General features: G+C 47.5%; 1 protein-coding gene across 8 annotated transcripts in view; it reads right to left on the reverse strand.

Moving 5' to 3' along the window:
- REXO5 (RNA exonuclease 5) overlaps positions 1-25309 on the reverse strand; it is a 158680-nt gene that overhangs the window by 53165 nt on the left and 80206 nt on the right. For all 8 annotated transcript variants that reach the window (XR_010182084.1, XM_063934430.1, XM_063934429.1 and 5 more), the window contains 3 exons: positions 7809-7924; positions 255-393; positions 71-165 (listed from right to left, as the gene is read on the reverse strand). Coding sequence is in view for 7 of the 8 variants with exons in the window: in XM_063934430.1 (XP_063790500.1) it covers positions 71-165; positions 255-393; positions 7809-7924 (350 nt within the window). In the remaining variant the exon portion in view is untranslated. The remainder of the gene's footprint in view (positions 1-70; positions 166-254; positions 394-7808; positions 7925-25309) is intronic.

Here is a 25309-nt window from a genome sequence, read left to right on the forward strand (position 1 = left end):
TGAAAAATTTACAATTTCTACAAGATCATTAGGGTAACATGAGAACACAGAAAATGACAGAAATATGTACTTTAGAACGGCTTGCGTCAGAAACTTTAATTTAAACTTTCTTTCAAAGGTTCTTGTAAAAAGTATTGCTGTGTCAATGACATTTGGATGTATCATCTGTAAAAGAAGACAAAAACCTTCAGTGAATGGATTCAGCATAAAGTTAAACCTGGAATTTGTATAAGGCATACTGTGCAAATACCTACCCGCAGGGCTTGCATATCATAATGTAAGGAGTGACCCACCAGCACGGCACTCGGAGGGAGAAGGATTCGTAATTTGTTTTGGACATCTTTTAATTTTGTTTTCACTGGAAGAAGCATGTTTCTGGTAATACCTGAGAAGCTAAGGATAAAGACAATTAAACAATATTTTCTCCATCATCCTCGGGGGACTGAGTGGTGTGATGAGTATGTGCACTTTTATGCAAGCTCCTCCTCATCTGTACCCTGTGTCCAACAGTGGCAGGTGCTCTTTCCTGGGCAGCAAAGGCAGCCTAGCTATTTGTGAAGGCTTTTTTTATGTTTATGTTTTGCATGACAGTGTCCCCAGTGGCTGGTGAGTTGCAGCCTGCGGCATCTACTGTGCCGGTGGCCCACTTCTACTTCGGATCCTCTCCAAGATGAGCGACCTCAACTGCCATGAAATTGTAGTAAAGGCTTTAACACAAGTATCTTAAATGATAACTGAAATCAATCAACTAAATAGGCGGGATGTCACAGCATCCGAGATCGACGGAGTTGCGGGATGCCGACCGATTTCGGACGTTGGTTTAAATGAGCAATCACTTACAAGCCATGGTTTTGCCTTGTAAGGGTGTGCCCTTTTTAAAAAAATTCAGATCTGCCGGCATCCCGCACCTCCGGCGATTTCAGACGCCATTACAGTCCGACAGTTTGCTCAATCAATAGATACCTAGTCCACTTAACTAACTCCTTCTCCAATCATTATCTACAAGACGCTGTCTGCGAGAACGCTGTAAAGGTTTCTTGTTTTTTTGTTTTTCACTAAATTACCCTTTATGATTAAAATGTTATTATGGCTGAAGTTCACATCAAGTGAACATGATAGGGATTACCAGCTATATTAATATAAACAGTGGCTGAGATCACAAGAAGGCATGCTAGATTGACTGCTTGCTGTCAGTACCAAAAATGGGTATCCAGTCTTTAGATCGACAGCATTTAGGTCGACCACTATTGGTTGACATGGTCACTAGGTCGACATGGCAAAGGTCGACACATGAAAAGGTCAACACAAGTTTTTCACAAGTTTTTCCATCTTTTGAACTTTTTTATACTTTACGATCCACGCGGACTACGATTGGGAATAGTAACATGTGCCGAGTGCAACGGTAGTGGAGTGAGGCACCTTGCCCGAAGCATGCGAGGGAATGCGGTGCACTAATTGGGGTTCTCGGTCACCTTACAAAAAAGAAAGGACACCATTTTTTTTTTAAACTCATGGTGAGTTAGTGGTCGACCTAATGGGGATCCGGTCTCTAGGTCGACACTATCAAGGTCAACCACTATTGGTCGACAGTAACTAGGTCGACAGGGTCTCTAGGTCGACAAGTCAAAAGGTCGACATGAGTTTTTCACGATTTTTTTTTAAAACGTTTTCATACTTAACGATCCACGTGGACTACGATTGGAACGGCAATCTGCCCGAAGCTGCGAGCCATGCGAGGGGACACGGTGCACTAATTGGGGTTCCCGGTCACTCTACGAAGGAAACGACTCTAAAAAACCCATAAAAACCTCATGTCGACCTTTTGACCTGTCGACCTAGACCATGTCAACCTAAAGACCCTATCGACCTAGTTACTATCTACCTTCCATACCACACCCGACCTAATGACTGTTGACTAGTTACTGTCGACCCAATGATCCACACTCCCAAAAGTGTCACAAAGGCCATACCAGGTCAGAATTCTACAGGCACTCATCTCAGAAGAGATCTGATAGATTCTCCCCTTATGGCCAGAACTTACAAAGTGAACATTTAAAGCAATAATAAGAATTTACTTACCGATAATTCTATTTCTCGTAGTCCGTAGTGGATGCTGGGGACTCCGTCAGGACCATGGGGAATAGCGGCTCCGCAGGAGACAGGGCACAAAAGTAAAAGCTTTAGGATCAGGTGGTGTGCACTGGCTCCTCCCCCTATGACCCTCCTCCAAGCCTCAGTTAGGATACTGTGCCCGGACGAGCGTACACAATAAGGAAGGATTTTGAATCCCGGGTAAGACTCATACCAGCCACACCAATCACACTGTACAACCTGTGATCTGAACCCAGTTAACAGTATGATAACAGCGGAGCCTCTGAAAAGATGGCTCACAACAATAATAACCCGATTTTTGTAACAATAACTATGTACAAGTATTGCAGACAATCCGCACTTGGGATGGGCGCCCAGCATCCACTACGGACTACGAGAAATAGAATTATCGGTAAGTAAATTCTTATTTTCTCTGACGTCCTAAGTGGATGCTGGGGACTCCGTCAGGACCATGGGGATTATACCAAAGCTCCCAAACGGGCGGGAGAGTGCGGATGACTCTGCAGCACCGAATGAGAGAACTCCAGGTCCTCCTCAGCCAGGGTATCAAATTTGTAGAATTTTTCAAACGTGTTTGCCCCTGACCAAGTAGCAGCTCGGCAAAGTTGTAAAGCCGAGACCCCTCGGGCAGCCGCCCAAGATGAGCCCACCTTCCTTGTGGAATGGGCATTTGCATATTTTGGCTGTGGCAGGCCTGCCACAGAATGTGCAAGCTGAATTGTACTACACATCCAACCAGCAATCGTCTGCTTAGAAGCAAGAGCACCCAGTTTGTTGGGTGCATACAGGATAACAGCAAGTCAGTTTTCCTGACTCCAGCCGTCCTGGAAACCTATATTTTCAGGGCCCTGACAACATCTAGCAACTTGGAGTCCTCCAATTCCCTAGTAGCCGCAGGTACCACAATAAGCTGGTTCAGGTGAAACGCTGACACCACCTTAGGGAGAAACTGGGGACGAGTCCGCAGCTCTGCCCTGTCCGAATGGACAATCAGATATGGGCTTTTGTGAGACAAAGCCGCCAATTCTGACACTCGCCTGGCCGAGGCCAGGGCCAACAGCATGGTCACTTTCCATGTGAGATATTTCAAATCCACAGATTTCAGCGGTTTAAACCAATGTGATTTGAGGAATCCCAGAACTACGTTGAGATCCCACAGTGCCACTGGAGGCACAAAAGGGGGTTGTATATGCAGTACTCCCTTGACAAACTTCTGGACTTCAGGAACTGAAGCCAATTCTTTCTGGAAGAAAATCGACAGGGCCGAAATTTGAACCTTAATGGACCCCAATTTGAGGCCCATAGACACTCCTGTTTGTAGGAAATGCAGGAATCGACCAAGTTGAAATTCCTCCGTGGGGGCCTTCCTGGCCTCACACCATGCAACATATTTTCGCCAAATGCGGTGATAATGTTGTGCGGTCACCTCCTTCCTGGCTCTGACCAGGGTAGGGATGACCTCTTCCGGAATGCCTTTTTCCCTTAGGATCCGGCGTTCAACCGCCATGCCGTCAAACGCAGCCGCGGTAAGTCTTGGAACAGGCATGATCCTTGCTGAAGCAAGTCCCTTCTTAGTATCTCTTGAAGTTCCGGGTACCATCTTGGCCAATCCGGAGCCACGAGTATAGTTCTTACTCCTCTCCGTCTTATAATTCTCAGTACCTTGGGTATGAGAGGCAGAGGAGGGAACACATACACCGACTGGTACGCCCACGGTGTTACCAGAGCGTCCCAGCTATTGCCTGAGGGTCTCTTGACCTAGCGCAATACCTGTCCAGTTTTTTGTTCAGACGGGACGCCATCATGTCCACCTTTGGTCTTTCCCAACGGTTCACAATCATGTGGAAGACTTCCAGATGAAGTCCCCACTCTCCCGGGTGGAGGTCGTTCCTGCTGAGGAAGTCTGCTTCCCAGTTGTCCACTCCCGGAATGAACACCGCTGACAGTGTTATCACATGATTTTTCGCCCAGCGAAGAATCCTTGCTGCCATTGCCCTCCTGCTTCTTGTGCCGCCCTGTCTGTTTACGTGGGCGACTGCCGTGATGTTGTCCGACTGGATCAGCACCGGTTGACTTTGAAGCAGAGGTCTTCCTAGGCTCAGAGCATTGTAAATTGCCCTTAGCTCCAGTATATTTATGTGGAGAGAAGTCTCCAGACTTGACCACACTCCTTGGAAATTTCTTCCCTGTGTGACTGCTCCCCAGCCTCTCAGGCTGGCATCCGTGGTCACCAGAACCCAGTCCTGAATGCCGAATGTGCTGCCCTCTAGTAGATGAGCACTCTGCAGCCACCACAGAAGAGACACCCTTGTCCTTGGAGACAGGATTATCCGCTGATGCATCTGAAGATGCGATCCGGACCATTCGTCCAGCAGATCCCACTGAAAAATTCTTGCGTGAAATCTGCCGAATGGAATCGCTTCGTAAGAAGCCACCATTTTTCCCAGGACTCTTGTGCATTGATGCACTGACACTTGGCCTGGTTTTAGGAGGTTTCTGACTAGCTCGGATAACTCCCTGGCTTTCTCCTCCGGGAGAAACACCTTTTTCTGGACTGTGTCCAGAATCATCCCTAGGAACAGCAGACGTGTCGTCGGAAACAGCTGCGATTTTGGAATATTTAGAATCCACCCGTGCTGTCGTAGAACTACTTGAGATAGTGCTACTCCGACCTCCAACTGTTCTCTGGACCTTGCCCTTATCAGGAGATCGTCCAAGTAAGGGATAATTAAGACGCCTTTTCTTTGAAGAAGAATCATCATTTCGGCCATTACCTTGGTAAAGACCCGGGGTGCCGTGGACAATCCAAACGGCAGCGTCTGAAACTGATAGTGACAGTTCTGTACCACGAACCTGAGGTACCCTTGGTGAGAAGGGCAAATTGGGACATGGAGGTAAGTATCCTTGATGTCCAGGGACACCATATAGTCCCCTTCTTCCTGGTTCGCTATCACTGCTCTGAGTGACTCCATCTTGATTTGAACCTTTGTATGTAAGTGTTCAAAGATTTCAGATTTAGAATAGGTCTCACCGAGCCGTCTGGCTTCAGTACCACAATATAGTGTGGAATAATACCCCTTTCCTTGTTGTAGGAGGGGTACTTTGATTATCACCTGCTGGGAATACAGCTTGTGAATTGTTTCCAATACTGCCTCCCTGTCGGAGGGAGACGTTGGTAAAGCAGACTTCAGGAACCTGCGAGGGGGAGACGTCTCGAATTTCCAATCTGTACCCCTGGGATACTACTTGTAGGATCCAGGGGTCCACTTGCGAGTGAGCCCACTGCGCGCTGAAACTCTTGAGACGACCCCCCACCGCACCTGAGTCCGCTTGTACGGCCCCAGCGTCATGCTGAGGACTTGGCAGAAGCGGTGGAGGGCTTCTGTTCCTGGGAAGGGGCTGCCTGCTGCAGTCTTCTTCCCTTTCCTCTACCCCTGGGCAGATATGACTGGCCTTTTGCCCGCTTGCCCTTATGGGGACGAAAGGACTGAGGCTGAAAAGACGGTGTCTTTTTCTGCTGAGATGTGACTTGGGGTAAAAAAGGTGGCTTTTCCAGCTGTTGCCGTGGCCACCAGGTCCGATGGACCGACCCCAAATAACTCCTCCCCTTTATACGGCAATACTTCCATGTGCCGTTTGGAATCTGCATCACCTGACCACTGTCGTGTCCATAAACATCTTCTGGCAGATATGGACATCGCACTTACTCTTGATGCCAGAGTGCAAATATCCCTCTGTGCATCTCGCATATATAGAAATGCATCCTTTAAATGCTCTATAGTCAATAAAATACTGTCCCTGTCAAGGGTATCAATATTTTCAGTCAGGGAATCCGACCAAGCCACCCCAGCGCTGCACATCCAGGCTGAGGCGATCGCTGGTCGCAGTATAACACCAGTATGTGTGTATATACTTTTTAGGATATTTTCCAGCCTCCTATCAGCTGGCTCCTTGAGGGCGGCCGTATCTGGAGACGGTAACGCCACTTGTTTTGATAAGCGTGTGAGCGCCTTATCCACCCTAAGGGGTGTTTCCCAACGCGCCCTAACTTCTGGCGGGAAAGGGTATAACGCCAATAATTTTCTATCGGGGGAAACCCACGCATCATCACACACTTCATTTAATTTATCTGATTCAGGAAAAACTACAGGTAGTTTTTTCACACCCCACATAATACCCTTTTTTGTGGTACTTGTAGTATCAGAAATATGTAACACCTCCTTCATTGCCCTTAACATGTAACGTGTGGCCCTAATGGAAAATACGTTTGTTTCTTCACCGTCGACACTGGAGTCAGTGTCCGTGTCTGTGTCGACCGACTGAGGTAAATGGGCGTTTTAAAGCCCCTGACGGTGTTTGAGACGCCTGGACAGGTACTAATTGGTTTGCCGGCCGTCTCATGTCGTCAACCGACCTTGCAGCGTGTTAACATTATCACGTAATTCCCTAAATAAGCCATCCATTCCGGTGTCGACTCCCTAGAGAGTGACATCACCATTACAGGCAATTGCTCCGCCTCCTCACCAACATCGTCCTCATACATGTCGACACACACGTACCGACACACAGCACACACACAGGGAATGCTCTGATAGAGGACAGGACCCCACTAGCCCTTTGGGGAGACAGAGGGAGAGTTTGCCAGCACACACCAAAACGCTATAATTATACAGGGACAACCTTATATAAGTGTTTTCCCTTATAGCATCTTAATATATAATAATATCGCCAAATAAGTGCCCCCCCCTCTCTGTTTTAACCCTGTTTCTGTAGTGCAGTGCAGGGGAGAGCCTGGGATCCTTCCTAGCAGCGGAGCTGTGTAGGAAAATGGCGCTGTGTGCTGAGGAGAATAGGCCCCGCCCCCTTTTCGGCGGGCTTCTTCTCCCGTTTTTCTGACAACCTGGCAGGGGTTAAATACATCCATATAGCCCCAGAGGCTATATGTGATGTATTTTTAGCCAGCATAGGTACTTTCATTGCTGCCCAGGGCGCCCCCCCCAGCGCCCTGCACCCTCAGTGACCGTTGGTGTGAAGTGTGCTGAGAGCAATGGCGCACAGCTGCCGTGCTGTGCGCTACCTTAAGAAGACTGGGAAGTCTTCAGCCGCCGATTTCTGGACCTCTTCACTCTTCAGCATCTGCAAGGGGGTCGGCGGCGCGGCTCCGGTGACCCATCCAGGCTGTACCTGTGATCGTCCCTCTGGAGCTAGTGTCCAGTAGCCTAAGAAGCCAATCCATCCTGCACGCAGGTGAGTTCACTTCTTCTCCCCTAAGTCCCTCGTTGCAGTGAGCCTGTTGCCAGCAGGACTCACTGAAAATAAAAAACCTAACAAAACTTTTACTCTAAGCAGCTCTTTAGGAGAGCCACCTAGATTACACCCTTCTCGGCCGGGCACAAAAACCTAACTGAGGCTTGGAGGAGGGTCATAGGGGGAGGAGCCAGTGCACACCACCTGATCCTAAAGCTTTTACTTTTGTGCCCTGTCTCCTGCGGAGCCGCTATTCCCCATGGTCCTGACGGAGTCCCCAGCATCCACTTAGGACGTCAGAGAAAATACATTTTTCATTTTTTGTGTGCAGGCATTCATTATACACAGTGCTCACAGACAGCAGTGAGGAGGAAGATGCGTCACACAGCGCCTGTAGAAAACAGAGTCTTCTTGCGTTACAGAGATATAACTGATATAACAGCAAATACCTGGTCCTGTAGTCCAGAATGGGATTGTCTGGCTTTACCAGTTCGTCCATTATAGAATTACCACTGGAATCTACTAATGAGACTCTGGTCACCTCATCCCCTTTATTGGTCAAGCACTATAAACAGCAAAACATGTTTTGTTTTAGAAAGGCACGGAGCACTAGTGTGTAATAGTAAAGGAAGAGAATGGATCTCGATAGAAGGTGTGAAGAGTTCTCAGGAGAAGTATCTTCTGCCTCCCACGGTCATGACTGTGTAGATGGACAGTAGCATACACCCCATTTCATATCAGTTCCAGCATAATTGTGTGTATTGATCTACAGTAAGTGCTGATAAACGCAGTTGATGGAGAAAGCAGAATAGCTGAGCTTGCAAATCTCATGGGTTACAGCAGTGGTTCTCAAACTGTGTGCATAGGCACCCTGGGGTCCCTCGGGACACTTGTAGGGGTGCCCTGGGTTGATGGTCCAGGACCAATTCAAATTATTATGTTCATTGTAATAGACAAAACTAGTGCTTGTGGCTGCCAGAAGTAAAATATGTGGACAAACAGACGTGAACCCTGTCCCCCACCACAATCACTGAACCTAGGATGACCTATAAATACAATTTTCTTAATTTTTATTTTATTTTTGGAATTTCTCAGAACGAAACCTCTGGCCTAGGGGTGGCGTGAAAAAAAATCTGTTACTCTACGGCGCCAAGATTCAAAAAAGTTTGGGAACCACTGGGTTAAGGAGTTATAAATTTAATGTTATTGGCTTGCAAATATTTTCTAATCTAGTTCCATAAAAAAGGAAAAAAACAAAAACAAAACTGTGCTCTTTGTTATTGTATATTCTGTGGTAGATTATATTCCACTCAACTATTTAAAGCGAGATGAAAGCTTTAATGTATAGCTTTATCCATGTGTCTATTTTTAACATATGTCTATTTGACTTGTTGAAGGAAGTGAGGGAGATAGACATATGGGGCTGATGCTGAGTGGGCTCCAAATGCTCCGCAAATCGCCGGCAAAAATGGAAAGATGGTGTTCCGGATGATAGGTTGACAGTCAATAGATGCAACCCATATGGTCGACATGTACAAAAGGTCTGCATGGTCAATATGTCGACATGTAAAAGGTAAACAGTGCTTAATGTCGACAGGTACAAAAGGTTGACACACATATGGTTAACACAAGTTTTTTCCATTTATTTTTCATCTTTTACCATGCACGTGGACTACAATTGGGAATAATTACCTGCCCAAAGCATGAAGAGTGGTTGCGGTGCACGTGGTTTAAAATAGTTAATGCACACAAAAAAACCAAAAAAAAAAACACCTTGTGTTGACCATTTCTATGTCGACTTTTTCAGGTGTCTACCTTTTACATGTCGACCTATTGACCCTGCCAATCATATGGGATCAACCTATTGACAGTCGGCCCAATGGTCCACACCATTTCTGTCTGCGGGTCTGCTCCAGTAGTATATCTATATACACAAATATATACAAATCCTGCGTTTGCAACTGCATATGTCACATGCATACAGATACGACTCTCCTCCTTTTTGGTATTTACCAGATAAATCCTTTGCTTTGAATTCACAGGGGGCACTGGAGTATTCTGGGATATGGATGGGGCGTTAGCAGGACAGGCACATTTAAATATTTAAATGAGTAACTCTCCAACCCCTCCGTACTCCCAAGATACCTCAGTGTTTTTTACTGAGCCGAACAGGAGCGATAGAGAGGATGAACAATGGAGAATTACATATAACATTATAACATAAGGGACAACTATAAAGTTGACACATAACATAACGGACAACTAGAAAGTTGACACAACAATAGTTAACAATCACCTTAACATTTGAACAAGTCGGTGAGAATGTGTTACCATAAGATTTACTGAACTTACCACAAGCCAGGTGAAACTGCTCTGGGTGGGCGTCAAACGCAGTCGCATTAAAATAAGAATTTACTCACCGGTAATTCTATTTCTCGTAGTCCGTAGTGGATGCTGGGTACTCCGTAAGGACCATGGGGTATAGACAGGCTCCGCAGGAGACTGGGCACTCTTAAAAGAAAGATTAGGTACTATATCTGGTGTGCACTGGCTCCTCCCTCTATGCCCCTCCTCCAGACCTCAGTTAGGGAAACTGTGCCCGGAAGAGCTGACATTACTAGGAAAGGATTTGGAATCCAGGGTAAGACTCATACCAGCCACACCAATCACACCGTACAACTCGTGATAACTATACCCAGTTAACAGTATGAACAATAACTGAGCCTCTCTCAACAGATGGCTCATACAATAACCCTTTAGTTAAGCAATAACTATATACATGTATTGCAGAGAGTCCGCACTTGGGACGGGCTCCCAGCATCCACTACGGACTACGAGAAATAGAATTACCGGTGAGTAAATTCTTATTTTCTCTGACGTCCTAGTGGATGCTGGGTACTCCGTAAGGACCATGGGGATTATACCAAAGCTCCCAAACGGGCGGGAGAGTGCGGATGACTCTGCAGCACCGAATGAGCAAACTCAAGGTCCTCCTCAGCCAGGGTATCAAACTTGTAGAATTTTGCAAAAGTGTTTGAACCCGACCAAGTAGCAGCTCGGCAAAGTTGTAAAGCCGAGACCCCTCGGGCAGCCGCCCAAGAAGAGCCCACCTTCCTCGTGGAATGGGCTTTTACTGATTTAGGATGCGGCAGTCCAGCCGCAGAATGTGCAAGCTGAATCGTGCTACAGATCCAGCGAGCAATAGTCTGCTTTGAAGCAGGAGCACCCAGCTTGTTGGGTGCATGCAGGATAAATAGCCAGTCAGTTTTTCTGACTCTAGCCGTCCTGGAAACATAAAGTTTCAGGGCCCGGACTACATCCAGCAACTTGGAATCCTCCAAGTCCCTAGTAGCCGCAGGCACCACAATAGGTTGGTTCAAATGAAACGATGATACCACCTTAGGGAGAAATTGGGGACGAGTCCTCCATTCTGCCCTTTCCATATGGAAGATCAGATATGGGCTTTTACATGACAAAGCCGCCAATTCTGACACACGCCTAGTCCAAGCTAAGGCCAAAAGCATGACCACTTTCCACGTGAGATATTTTAGCTCCACGGTCTTAAGTGGCTCAAACCAGTGGGATTTTAGGAATCCAACACACGTTAAGATCCCAAGGTGCCACTGGAGGCACAAAAGGGGCTGAATATGCAGCACCCCTGTAACAACGTCCGAACTTCAGGCAGTGAAGCCAGTTCTTTTTGAGAGAAAAAGGGATAGGTCCGAAATCTTGGCCTTTATGGATCCTAATTTTAGGCCCATAGTCACTCCTGACTGTAGGAAGTGCAGGAATCGACCTCCCTGGAATTCCTCTGTAGGGCCTTCCCGGCCACACACCAAGCAACCTATTTTCGCCATATACAGTGAAAAAGTCTTGCTGTCACGTCTTTCCTAGCCTTTATCAGCGTAGGAATAACTGCATCCGGAATGCCCTTTTCCGCTAGGATCCGGCGTTCAACCGCCATGCCGTCCAACGCAGCCGCGGTAAGTCTTGAATCAGACAGGGTCCCTGTTGCAATATGTCCTGACTGAGAGGCAGAGGCCATGGGTCCTCTGAGAGCATTTCTTGCAGTTCCGGGTACCAAGTCCTTCTTGGCCAATCCGGAGCAAAGAATATTGTTCACACTCCTCCGTTTATTACAATTCTCAGCCCTTGGGTCTGAGAGGAAGAGGAGGGAATATATAGACCGACTGGAACACCCAAGGTGTTACTAGTGCGACCACAGCTATCGCCTGAGAGTACCTTGACCCAGCGTAAAACCTTTTTAATCTTTTTATTGAGGTGGGACGCCATGTAGTCCACCTGAGGCAGTTTCCATCAATTTGCAAAACTGCGTGAAGACTTCCTGATGAAGTCACCACTTTCCCGGGTGGAGGTCGTGTCCACTCCCGGAATGAACACTGCTGACAGTGCGCTTACTTGATTCTCCGCCCAGCGAAGAATTCTGGTGGCTTCTACCCTCGCCACCCTGCTCCTTGTGCCGCCCTGGCGGTTTACATGAGCCCCTGCGGTCTGACTGGATCAGAACCGGTTGGTCGCGAAGCAGGAACTCCGCTTGACTTAGGGCGTTGTATATGGCCCTTAGTTCCAAAATATTGATGTGAAGGCAAGTCTGTTGGCTTGACCACAAACAATGGAATTTTCTTCCCTGTGTAACTGCCCCCCACCCTCGGAGGCTTGCATCCGTGGTCACCAGGACCCAGTCCTGAATGCCGAATCTGCGGCCCTCGAGAAGGTGAGCACTCTGCAGCCACCACAGTAGAGACACCCTGGCCCTGGGGGATAGGGTGATTAACCGATGCATCTGAAGATGTGATCCGGACCACTTGTCCAGTAAGTTCCATTGTCCTTGCATGGAACCAGCCGAAGGGGATGGCCTAGTATGATGCCATCATCCTTCCCAGGACTCGAGTGCAGTGAAGCACTGACACCTGTTTTGGTTTTCAATAGATTCCTGACCAGTGTCATGAGCGCCTGAGCTCTCTCTATAGGGAGATAAACCCTCTTCTGGTCTGTGTCTAGGATCATGCCTAGGCGAGGCAGATGAGCTGTAGGAACCAACTGCGACTTCGGAATATATAGAATCCAGTCGTGTTGCCGTTTCACTTCCAGAGAAGGTGATACGCTGTCCAGCAACTGCTCTCTTGATCTCGCTTTTATGAGGAGATCATCCCAGTATGTGATAATAGTGACACCTTGCTTCCGCAGGAGCACCATCATATCCGCCATTACCTTGGTGAAATTGGTAATGACAATCCCGTACCGCAATTCTGAGGTACGCCTGATGAGGTGGATAAATGGGGACACGAAGGTATGCATCCCTTATGTCCCGATTCATTTCAGGCTTGCAATGACCGCTCTTAGCGATTCCATCTTGAACCTGAACCTTTTCAGGTATATATTCAGGGATTTTAATTCAATATGGGTCTAACCGAACCGTCTGGTTTCGGGATTATAACATGGTCGAATAATAACACCCTCTTGTTGAAGGAGGGGACCCTTGACCACCACCTGTTGAAGATACAATTTACGAATTGCAGTTAACACTGGCTCCCTCTCTTGGGGGGAAGCCCGCCGGGTCCTCGGTGAGGGGGCATCTTCTCACAGTCCAGCCTGTATCCCTGCGATATAATTTCTATTGCCCAGGGATCTAACAGGGAGTGAACCCACTTGTGGCTGAACTTACGAAGGCGTGTCCCCACCGGGCCTAGCTCCGCCTGTGGAGCCCCAGCGACATGCGGTGGATTTTTGTAGAGGCCGGGGAGGACTTCTGTTCCTGGGGACTAGCTGTGTTGTACAGCTTCTTTCCTCTGCCCCCGGCTCTGACAAGAAAGGACGCACCTCAGACTTTCTTGTTTCTTTATTCGAAAAGCTGCATTTAATAATGTCGTGCTTTCCTAGGCTGTGCAGGAATATAAGGCAAAATATCAGAATTACCAGCTATAGCTGTGGAGACCAGGCCCGAGAACCTTTCTCCACACAATCCTCAGCCTTCCATATGCCTCTTAAGTCGGCATCATCTGTCCAATGTATATTCTACAGGACACGTCAAGCAGAAATCGACATAGCTTTTGTCTCTAGGACCCAGTATACTCATGTCCCTTTGTGCATGCTTTATAATTATATATCTATCACTTAAGACAGCATCTTAAAATATTTATATGCATACTAGGGTCTCAATCTCTGCTGATAAGGTACCTGTCCACGCTGCCACAGCGCTATAAACCCATGCCGACACAATCGCCGGTCTGGGTAGTATACTAGAATGTGCACACTATGTGCAGGATCCCTGAGAATAGCTAGTGCAAACAGGACACCCAAGGGGAAGATTCTCAACACATCCTGGCCCTAGTGGGGAAAGGATACAGCATGAGAATTCTCTTGTGGGAAGCTGCCGTCTCTTGTCTGGAGATTCCTGCTCTTTTTCCTCATGAGAGGAGGGAAATTTACCTCAGCATTCTTCCCCTTAACATGTGTACTCTCGTGTCAGGGACAGATGAGTCATCAGTGATATGCAAATCATCTTTTATTCCAATAATCATATATTGAATATCTTTTAGCCCTCTTGGCTGTAACTTTGCATTATCGTAGTCGACAGTGGAGTTAAACTCCGTGTCGATACTTTGTTATTTTGGATAGTGAACATAGAGAGACTCTGAAGGACTCTGTGACATAGGGACAGACCAGGGAAGATTTCCTTTCTGTTCCCTAACCTTTTGTGCAATAATTTTACCTCAGCACTTACACATATCCAAACAGGTGTCGGCGTTGTTGACGGAGACACCCTCCCACACACTTATCCGCTCTATCACCTCCTTAGAGGAGCCTTTTACCTCAGACATGTCGACACATGCGTACCGACACACCACACACATAGGGGATGCTCTATTTGAAGACAGTTCCCCCACCAGGCCCTTTGGAGAGACAGAGAGAGAGTATGCCAGCACACACCACAGCGCTATATAATACAGGGATGTACACTATACTGAGTGATTTTTCCCCTATAGCAGCTTATATACACAGTTTTGAGCCTAAATTTATGTGCCCCTCCCTCCCTTTTTTACCCTTTGTGTACCAGGATACTGCAGGGGAGAGCCTGGGGAGCTTCCTTCCAGCTGAGCTGTGAAGAGAAAATGGCGCCGGTGTGCTGAGGAAGAAGGCCCGGCCCCCTCAGCGGCGGGCTTCTGTCCTCTTATGTACTTTAATGGCGGGGGTTAATGCACATATACAGTTTATCAGACTGTATTATGTGCTTTTCGCCACGTAAGGTAATCTAATTGCTGCCCAGGGCCCCCCCCAGCGCCCTGCACCCATCAGTGACCGGAGTGTGTGGTGTGCTAAGGGAGCAATGGCGCACAGCTGCAGTGCTGTGCGCTACCTTAATGAAGACCGGAGTCTTCAGCCGCCGATTTTCAACTTCTCTTCGTTCTTCTGGCTCTGCAAGGGGGACGGCGGCGCGGCTCCGGGACCGGACGACCGAGGACTGGGCCTGTGTTCGATCCCTCTGGAGCTAATGGTGTCCAGTAGCCTTAGAAGCCCAAGCTAGCTGCAAGCAGGAAGGTTCGCTTCTCTCCCCTCAGTCCCACGTAGCAGTGAGTCTGTTGCCAGCAGATCTCACTGAAAATAAAAAACCTAACAAATACTTTCTTTTCTAGGAAGCTCAGGAGAGCCCCTAGGGTGCATCCAGCTCTGGCCGGGCACATATACTAACTGAGGTCTGGAAAAGGGGCATAGAGGGAGGAGCCAGTGCACACCAGATATAGTACCTAATCTTTCTTTTAAGAGTGCCCAGTCTCCTGCGGAGCCCGTCTATACCCCATGGTCCTTACGGAGTACCCAGCATCCACTAGGACGTCAGAGAAAACGGGGTAAAGGAACGGACCCTGTTGTAATAGGTCTGGACGTAGCGGAAGCGGCCACAGATCGTCTGCGAGTAGACCACGGAGATCCGAGAACCACGCTCTACAAGGCCAATGAGGCACCACTAGTATGACGGCCGTGGATTCTCTTTTGATCCGCTTTAGCAACCGAGGAAGCAGCGGAAATGGTGGAAACAGATACACGAGTCTGTACGGCCACGCTATTATGAGAGCATCCACTGCCTTTGGATCTCTTGTTCTTGACACATACTGGGGAGTTTGATGATTTTGGCGAGATGCCATGAGATCCACCTGTGGGTAACCCCACCGCTGGACCAACATCTGGAACACCTCTGGATGTAAAGCCCATTCTCCTGGATGAAAATCCTGACGGCTGAGATATTCTGCTTCCCAGTTGTCCACTCCTGGAATGAACACTGCCGACAATATCACTTGGTGATGCTCAGCCCAGTTCAGGATTCGAGCAACTTCTCGCATGGCCATGCAACTTCGAGTCCCTCCTTGTTTGTTGATGTATGCGACTGACATCGCGTTGTCTGACTGAACCTGAACAGTCTGAGACTGGAGTATTGCTCTGAGTTCCAGGACATTTATTGACAGCAATCTTTCTCGGTCTGACCAGAGACCCTGAAATTTACAATGTAGGACCACTGTTCCCCAACCTCTGAGACTAGCGTCCGTCGTCAGAATTATCTAATTGCAGACTCTGAACCGTTTTCCCACGGTGAGATGCTGTACTTGGAGATACCAGAGTAGTGATATTCTGGCCCTTGGAGACAACCGTACCATCTGATGAATTTGGAGATGAGAGCCCAATCACTGTGCTAGAATAACTAGCTGAAAAGGACGTGAGTGAAATATTCTGAACTGGAGTGCTTCGAAAAGACGGCACCATCTTTCCTAACAGTCGAATGTACAAGTGCACAGAGACTGTCCATGGTTTGAGCACTAACTGTACCAGATGACAAATACTTTGTGCTTTCTGTTCTGGCAGGTAAATTCATTGATCCACCATATCCAGAATCATTCCTAGGAATTTAATTGTTTGACATGGAACCAGGCTTGATTTCTTGAAGTTGACAATCCAACCGTGCTGAACTAGCACATTGGGGGTGATTCCGAGTTGATCGTAGCCCTGCAAAATTTTTGATACAGAGGAATCCATTGTTGGTGGATTTCCCCATTTAGTTGTCATAGATTCTGGGAATGGGTAGTTAGACAGAAACCGCCTAGGCATAGAAAACCATTTATCTGGATTTTTCCATGCTTCTGTTAACTGCTTATTAAGAGAATCTAAATAAGGAAAACACACAGTTGCCCTCTGTTTTTTAGCAAATAAAATGTCATCATTTGAAAGAGGGTCCTCAGTCTCAGTAAAATTTAGAACCTGGCGCATGAGAATATCAATGGCCGGGCTGTCAGTAACCTCAATATCTGGCTTCTGACCCAATTCACCTTCCTATTGTTCCTCCTGAGATATAAGGTCTGGCATTAAATTGTCAGAATGCAACACAGCTGAGACCAGGTTAATTCTGAGCCAAACTATGACTACTTTTAGGAATTGAGCTAGACCTGGACTCTTGTAAACTCTGTAAAGTCCTTGACATATCCTGAGCGCACTCTGGCAGCTCAGACGGTATTAACCTAGAATCAGACCTAGCCGCCTCATGATCTTTTCGCGCAGCGGCAAGGTCTGATTTTAACTCCGACATCACACCTGCTATCATCGCCCGAGGAGGATCAGGGTAGAGGTTCATATTTGCACCCTCATTTGCAAGACACACTGTGCAAGTGGAAGTTCCATCAGGTAACACACTCTCACAGGTATCGCAGACAAGCTGCTTTTTTAATTTTGCATTAGCTTTAGTCATCATTCACACAGACAGACAGGTATACAGTGAAAGACAAGACTATAAAAATAACATAAGAAAGCTTAGGGCTGCTAAAAAAACAGCAGCCCTCTGACCATGGTCCGGCTCCTGCCGCACCAAACAAAAAACTGATTTGCCTGAGCCAGTGGGCGGGGATATATGGACGGGTCCGTTGCTTTGGCCCTGTCCATATATCCCCGCCAGAAAGCTTTGGAGGCCAGAAAGCTTTGATCGATTGGTGCCAATCTGCTGACGCTCCATCATATCCCATTGTTATCCTGTGGATAACCTGTGGACCCTGCCGGAGAAATATAACCAAAGTGTCTATAACCCAGAAGTGCACTGCACGTGGTACACACTAAAATCAGTTAAATATGTGCTTCACAGAATTCCTACTAACACCCTTGCCCCCTCCAGGGGCCGTGTGTTGTAGGACCTGCACCAAACTTCCTGCAAGAAGAACCAGGAAGTGGTGCTAAAATGGCGTACAGCCATGTGCTTTCACCTTTGTTATATATATATATATATATATATATACACATACATACATACATACACACACACAGTATATATATATATATATATATATATATATATATATATATATATATATATATACATACATACACACACACACACACACACACACACACACACATATATATATACAGAGACTTGGCTGTCAGCACTGCACTACTGGAGGGTCTACCACGTGTTCTAAATTGGTTAGACATTATACCCATTTGAATTTGAATTGCCTTCACTCCTGAGTCTCTGAGTGTCAGGTTCAAGCTGCTGACCGATGAGGTTCCTTATGCTTGTGAACCAGTTAGATTCTATACACATATGAATCTTCCCCATATTCGAATATCTGAATGTCAGACTCAAGCTGATGATATATGAGGTATGGTCCTCGCTGTATCAATCAAGTCCCATTGAAATATTGAAACGTTGTTCATACATCTTTGAAAGACCTTTTATGTGCTGACAATTTGTTCTGAAATTAAGAGATTTTACCCCTGATGAAGTCTTGGAACAAGACGAAACGCGTTGGGTTATTTATCTATCTATTATCTGATGTTACCTCCGAATCTACAATAAGGAGAAGGAGGAAATCGTAGTGATATATCTAGCTTTTTCCTCATCACTACAAACTGATTGTTCAAATTGTGCGACAAATGTAAATGTATCAACTCTGTATACTTATGAACATTTGTGTCGGGTTTATATGTTGTTTTAATAAATTTTTATGTTAGTATTTGTTATCTGGCGTAATTTATCCGGAAAGTACTGTAAGGGTCCGTTTTTAGGTAGGGCGTTGATATAACTCCCTTGGCGCCATCTCCTCTATTTCGTTTCATATTTTCACACATTTAGTTCCTCCTAACAGGGAACTTAGAGGATACAGGCAGCCATATAATTAATTAATTTTAGTGTTTTATTTGAAATAGCGCAGTGGGAGAGTAATTCTTGTCATATATATATATATATATATATATATATATATATATATACACACACACACACACACGCACACACATTAAATCCCTATGTATAATATAAGCACCTTTGTCAGGTATTTACATTAGATTCCCTATGTATAACATAAGCACATTTTACATATAGATACATTAGATTCTCTATGTATAACATAAGCACATTTTACATATAGATACATTAGATTCCCTATGTATCTATAAACACTGTCATCATATATATATATACACACACACATACATACATATACATCAGATCCCCTATAAGCACATTTGTTTCAGGCTTAATAGCCTGATAGCAGGGACCTTACTTCACCGTGCTTAAAATTAACATGAGCTTAGACACAGCCTCAACCCCAGGATGCTAGGCTGATAGTCTGTGTTATAAGTCCACTACACACAAGCACTTCTCTTATGAGCCGCGGTGCTGCAGCGGGTGTAAACCCCCCGCGATCTCCCCCATTCAGTGACGCAAAAGCAGAGCTCGCGGGCTGCGGCAGCATTGAGAGCTGTCCGCGGCCAGTGAGTGAGGGGCAAGCTGCGGCAGCATGGAAGCTGTCCGTGGCGTTGAGCAGGATCCTGGCGGTTAGCGGAGCTAACCACATGAGGCAACCGGGTAGTGACGGGCGCCTAGCGGTGGCAGCGTTGCTGGCCACGGCTGGGCTGGGGGAGCGCAGCGGGTGACATATTTTACACATCTATCAAAAACTTAAAGACCCCACATGGCAGGCCGGCAGCATACGCTGACCGCCCCGCTCCCCCAGCAAGACAATGCAAAGGAGCTGCCTGACCGCTCATTACCTGAATACCATGGAGGCTATGACGGGGCTTCTCCTGTAAGCGCTGTCCAGCTCCTTGTTTGCAGCCCTAGGCTGAAATCAGTCAACACTTATTGTGGTGTATGATGGGGCTCCTCTCCTGAGCGCCGACAAGCCAATGATGCAGTCAGCAGCTTCCACAATATCGGACCCAAGCTTCTTAATAAGTTGGGAAGGGAGTGAGTGCAAAAGAAAAATCTCATTTAAAAAAGAAAAGTAAAGTGTGGAGAATACCCCAACATGTGCCTTCCCGGCAAAGCGCAAAAAAACACTGAGGTATCTTGGGAGTATGGAGGAGGTGGCGGGTTACTAATTTATATATTTAAATGTGCCTATCCCTGCTAACGCCCCGTCCATATCCTAAGAGTACTCCAGTGACCCATAGTGAATGAAAAAGAAACATAACATATACATGCGCAATGAAGAAAAGAACACTAATTGCCTGTAAGTGTCAGCTGTGCACTCACAATCAGCCAATCAAAAGTGTTTTCCTAGTATGGTGGAAACCAAAATTCATCTATCTACACCTGCCCTCCAGCATCCTCAGAAATACGGATTGGAAAGGCGTATATTTGTCTTCCTGGTCTGCTTCGGTTGGCAATTATGAAGCTTCCCACTTACTGTACTCAGTCCACTTACATACTCTCAGTCTCAAGCTATCCATATGCAAACAGGCGTAAGTGCCATATTTAGGAAAATCTGCTCTGGTGCATGTGTGTGTGTCCTGTTTTATGGGCATGTGCAGAGCGTTTTTACACTACCCAAACGTACATAGGGCTCTTTATGCATCACCTATATAACATTTATCTACTTGTGTAAATGTAAGGATGCACTCACAACAGACATGAGTTAAACGTAGCCATAAAACAGGATTTTGGTACCTACTGGTAAATCCTTTTCTCTAACGTCCTAGTGGATGCTGGGGACTCCGTAAGGACCATGGGGATAGACGGGCTCCGCAGGAGACATGGGCACTTTAAGAAAGAATTTAGGTTCTGGTGTGCACTGGCTCCTCCCTCTATGCCCCTCCTCCAGACCTCCGTTTGATACTGTGCCCAGACGAGCTGGGTGCTTTTCAGTGAGCTCTCCTGAGTTCGCTGAGAGAAAGTATTTTGTTAGGTTTTTTATTTTCAGGGAGCTCTGCTGGCAACAGACTCCCTGCATCGTGGGACAGAGGGGAGAGAAGCAGCCCTACTCTCTGAAGCTAGGTCCTGCTTCTTAGGCTACTGGACACCATTAGCTCCAGAGGGATCGTACGCAGGATCTCACCCTCGCCGTCCGATCCCAGAGCCGCGCCGCCGTCCCCCTCGCAGAGCCGGAAGACAGAAGCCGGGTGAGTATGAGAAGCAAGAAGACTTCAAATCGGCAGGAGAAGACTCCGTTCTTCACTGAGGTAACGCACAGCACTGCAGCTGTGCGCCATTGCTCCCACACACCTCACATACTCCGGTCACTGTAAGGGTGCAGGGCGCAGGGGGGGGGCGCCCTGGGCAGCATTTGGATCCTCTTTTTGGCAAAAGTAAACATATATACAGTTGGGCACTGTATATATGTATGAGCCCCCGCCAAGAAAATGCATATTTAAGCAGGACAGTAGCCCGCCGTCGAGGGGGCGGGGCTTCTTCCTCAGCACTCACCAGCGCCATTTTTTCTCCACAGCTCCGCTGAGAGGTAGCTCCCCAGGCTCTCCCCTGCAGATTCACGGTAGAAGAGGGTAAAAAGAGAGGGGGGGGGGGCACATAATTTAGGCGCAAAAACATAATATAAACAGCAGCTACTGGGTTAACTTTAAGTTACTGTGTTATTCCTGGGTTATAGCGCTGGGGTGTGTGCTGGCATACTCTCTCTCTGTCTCTCCAAAGGGCCTTGTGGGGGAACTGTCTTCAAAAAGGGCATTCCCTGTGTGTGTGGTTTGTCGGTACGCTTGTGTCGACATGTCTGATGAGAAAGGCTATGTGGAAGCAGAGCGGGAGCAAGTGAATGTGGTGTCTCCGCCGACGGCGTCGACACCTGATTGGATGGATATGTGGAAGGTTTTAAATGATAATGTTAATTCCTTGCATAAAAGGTTACATAAAACTGAAGCCTCAGGACTGTCAGGGTCCCAACCCGTGCCTGATCCTATGTCGCAGAGGCCGTCAAGTCTCAGAAGCGCCCACTATCCAAAATTGTTGACACAGATACCGACATGGATTCTGACTCCAGTGTCGATGACGATGATGCAAAGTTACAGCCAAAGTTGGCTAAATCACTCCGATATATGATTATAGCAATTAAGGATGTTTTGCACATCACAGAGGAAACCCCTGTCCCTGACACAAGGGTTTATATGTATAAGGGAAAGAAACCTGAGGTAACTTTTCCCCCCTCACACGAACTGAATGAGTTGTGTGAAAAAGCTTGGGAATCTCCAGATAAAAAAATGCAGATTTCCAAACGGATTCTTATGGCGTATCCTTTCCCGCCAACGGACAGGTTACGATGGGAATCCTCCCCTAGGGTGGACAAAGCTTTAACACGCTTATCCAAAAAGGTAGCCCTGCCGTCCCAGGATATGGCTACCCTCAAGGATCGCAAACAGGAGGGTACCCTGAAGTCCATTTATACACATTCAGGTACCTTGCTCAGACCGGCAATCGCATCGGCCTGGGTCTGTAGTGCTGTAGCGGCATGGACTGATACCTTATCAGAGGAATTGGATACCCTAGATAGGGATACTGTTTTATTGACCCTGGGGCATATTAAAGACGCTGTTCTTTATATGAGAGATGCTCAAAGAGACATTAGTCTACTGGGTTCTAGAATAAATGCTATGTCAATTTCTGCCAGAAGGGTCCTGTGGACTCGGCAATGGACAGGTGATGCCGACTCAAAAAGGCATATGGAGGTTTTACCTTACAAGGGTGGGGAATTGTTTGGGGAGGGTCTCTCGGACCTGGTCTCCACAGAGACCATATGTTTCCTCACAGCCTAAGAGAGCACCGTATTATCAAATGCAGTCCTTTCGATCACAGAAAAACAAGAAAATCCGAGGTGCGTCCTTTCTTGCCAGAGGCGGGGGCAGAGGAAAGAAGCTGCACAACACAGCTAGTTCCCAGGAACAGAAGTCCTCCCCGGCCTCTAAAAAATCCACCGCATGACGCTGGGTCTCCACAAGCGGAGCTAGGCCCGGTGGGGGCACGTCTTCGAAATTTCAGCCACAAGTGGGTTCACTCCCAGTTGGATCCCTGGGCAATAGAGTTTGTGTCTCAGGGATACAAGCTGGAATTCGAGGAGATGCCCCCTCACCGATACCTCAAATCGGCCCTGCCAGCTTCCCCCCACGAGAGGGAAATAGTGTTAACTGCAATTCACAAATTGTATCTTCAACAGGTGGTGGTCAAGGTTCCCCTCCTTCAACAAGGAAGGGGTTATTATTCGACCATGTTTGTAGTCCCGACACCGGACGGTTCGGTCAGACCCATATTGAATTTAAAATCCATGAACATATACCTGAAAAGGTTCAAGTTCAAGATGGAATCGCTGAGAGCGGTCATTGCAAGCCTGGAAGGGGGGATTTTATGGTGTCTCTGGACATAAAGGATGCATACCTTCATGTCCCCATTTATCCACCTCATCAGGCGTACCTCAGATTTGTGGTACAGGATTGTCATTACCAATTTCAGACGTTGCCGTTTGGTCTCTCCACGGCACCGAGAATATTTACCAAGGTAATGGCGGAAATGATGGTACTCCTGCGAAAGCAAGGAGTCACAATTATCCCATACTTGGACGATCTCCTCATAAAAGCGAGATCGAGAGACCAGAAAAGGGTTTATCTCCCGATGGAGAAAGCTCAGGAACTCATGACACTGGTCAGGAACCTATTAAAACCAAAACAGGTGTCAGTGCATCACTGCACTCGTGTCCTGGGAAAGATGGTGGCATCATACGAGGTCATTCCCTTCGGCAGGTTCCATGCGAGGACTTTTTAATGGGACTTACTGGACAAGTGGTCCGGATCACATCTTCAGATGCATCGGTTTATCACCCTATCCCCCAGGGCCAGGGTGTCACTCCTGTGGTGGCTACAGAGCGCTCACCTTCTCGAGGGCCGCAGATTCGGCATTCAGGACTGGGTCCTGGTGACCACGGACGCAAGCCTCCGAGGTTGGGGTGCAGTCACACAGGGAAGAAATTTCCAAGGTCTGTGGTCAAGTCAAGAGACTTGCCTTCACACCAACATCCTGGAACTAAGGGCCATATACAACGCCCTACGTCAAGCGGAGACCCTGCTTCGCGACCAACCGGTTCTGATTCAGGCAGACATCATCACCGCAGTGGCTCATGTAAACCGCCAAGGCGGCACAAGGAGCAGAGTGGCGATGGCGGAAGCCACCAAGATTCTTAGCTGGGCGGAGAATCACATAAGCGCACTGTCAGCAGTGTTCCTCCCGGGAGTGGACAACTTGGAAGCAGACTTCCTCAGCAGACACGACCTCCACCCGGGAGAGTGGGGACTTCATCAGGAAGTCTTCGCACAGATTATAAGTCGGTGGGAACTGCCACAGGTGGACATGATGGCATCCCGCCTCAACAAAAAGCTACAGCGGAATTGCCCCAGGTCAAGAGACCCTCAGGCGATAGCTGTAGACGCCCTGGTGACACCGTGGGTGTTCCAGTCGGTCTAGGTATTTCCTCCTCTTCCTCTCATACCCAAGGTGCTGAGGATAATAAGAAAAAGAGGAGTGAGAACAATACTCATTGTTCCAGATTGGCCACGAAGGACTTGGTATCCAGATCTGCAAGAAATGCTCACAGAGGACCCGTGGCCTCTTCCTCTAAGACAGGACTTGTTGCAACAGGGGCCCTGTCTGTTCCAAGACTTACCGCGGCTGCGTTTGACGGCATGGCGGTTGAACGCCGGATCCTAGCAGAGAAAGGCATTCCGGATGAGGTCATTCCTACGCTGATAAAGGCTAGGAAGGACGTGACAGCTCAACATTATCACCGTATATGGCGAAAATATGTTGCTTGGTGTGAGGCCAGGAATGCTCCTACAGAGGAATTCCAGCTGGGCCGTTTCCTTCACTTCCTACAGTCCGGAGTGAATTTGGGCCTAAAATTGGGTTCCATTAAGGTCCAGATTTCGGCCCTATCCATTTTCTTTCAAAAAGAGTTGGCTTCTCTACCTGAAGTTCAGACGTTTGTGAAGGGAGTGCTGCATATTCAGCCCCCTTTTGTGCCTCCAGTGGCACCTTGGGATCTTAACGTGATGTTGAGTTTCCTGAAATCCCACTGGTTTGAACCACTCAAAACGGTGGAGTTGAAATATCTCACGTGGAAGGTGGTCTTGCTATTAGCCTTGGCTTCGGCTAGGCCTGTGTCAGAGTTGGCGGCTTTGTCACATAAAAGCCCCTATCTGGTTTTCCATGCGGATAGAGCAGAATTGCGGACCCGTCCACAATTTCTGCCTAAAGTGGTTTCATCCTTTCATATAAACCAACCTATTGTGGTGCCTGTGGCTACTACTGACTTGGAGGATTCCGAGTTACTTGATGTGGTCAGGGCTTTGAAGGTTTATGTAGCCAGAACGGCTAGGGTCAGGAAAACAGAGTCTTTGTTTATCCTGTATTCTTCCAACAAGCGTGGTGCTCCTGCTTCAAAGCAAACTATTGCGCGCAAAATCAGTTAAGGCCCATTCCACTAGGAAGGTGGGCTCTTCTTGGGCAGCTGCCCGAGAGGTCTCGGCATTACAGCTTTGCCGAGCGGCTACTTGGTCAGGTTCAAACACTTTTGCAAAGTTCTACAAGTTTGATACCCTGGCTGAGGAGGACCTTGTGTTTGCTCAATCGGTGCTGCAGAGTCATCCGCACTCTCCCGCCCGTTTGGGAGCTTTGGTATAA

The sequence above is a fragment of the Pseudophryne corroboree genome, chromosome 7 (assembly GCF_028390025.1).
Source record: "Pseudophryne corroboree isolate aPseCor3 chromosome 7, aPseCor3.hap2, whole genome shotgun sequence".
NCBI lineage: Eukaryota > Metazoa > Chordata > Amphibia > Anura > Myobatrachidae > Pseudophryne > Pseudophryne corroboree.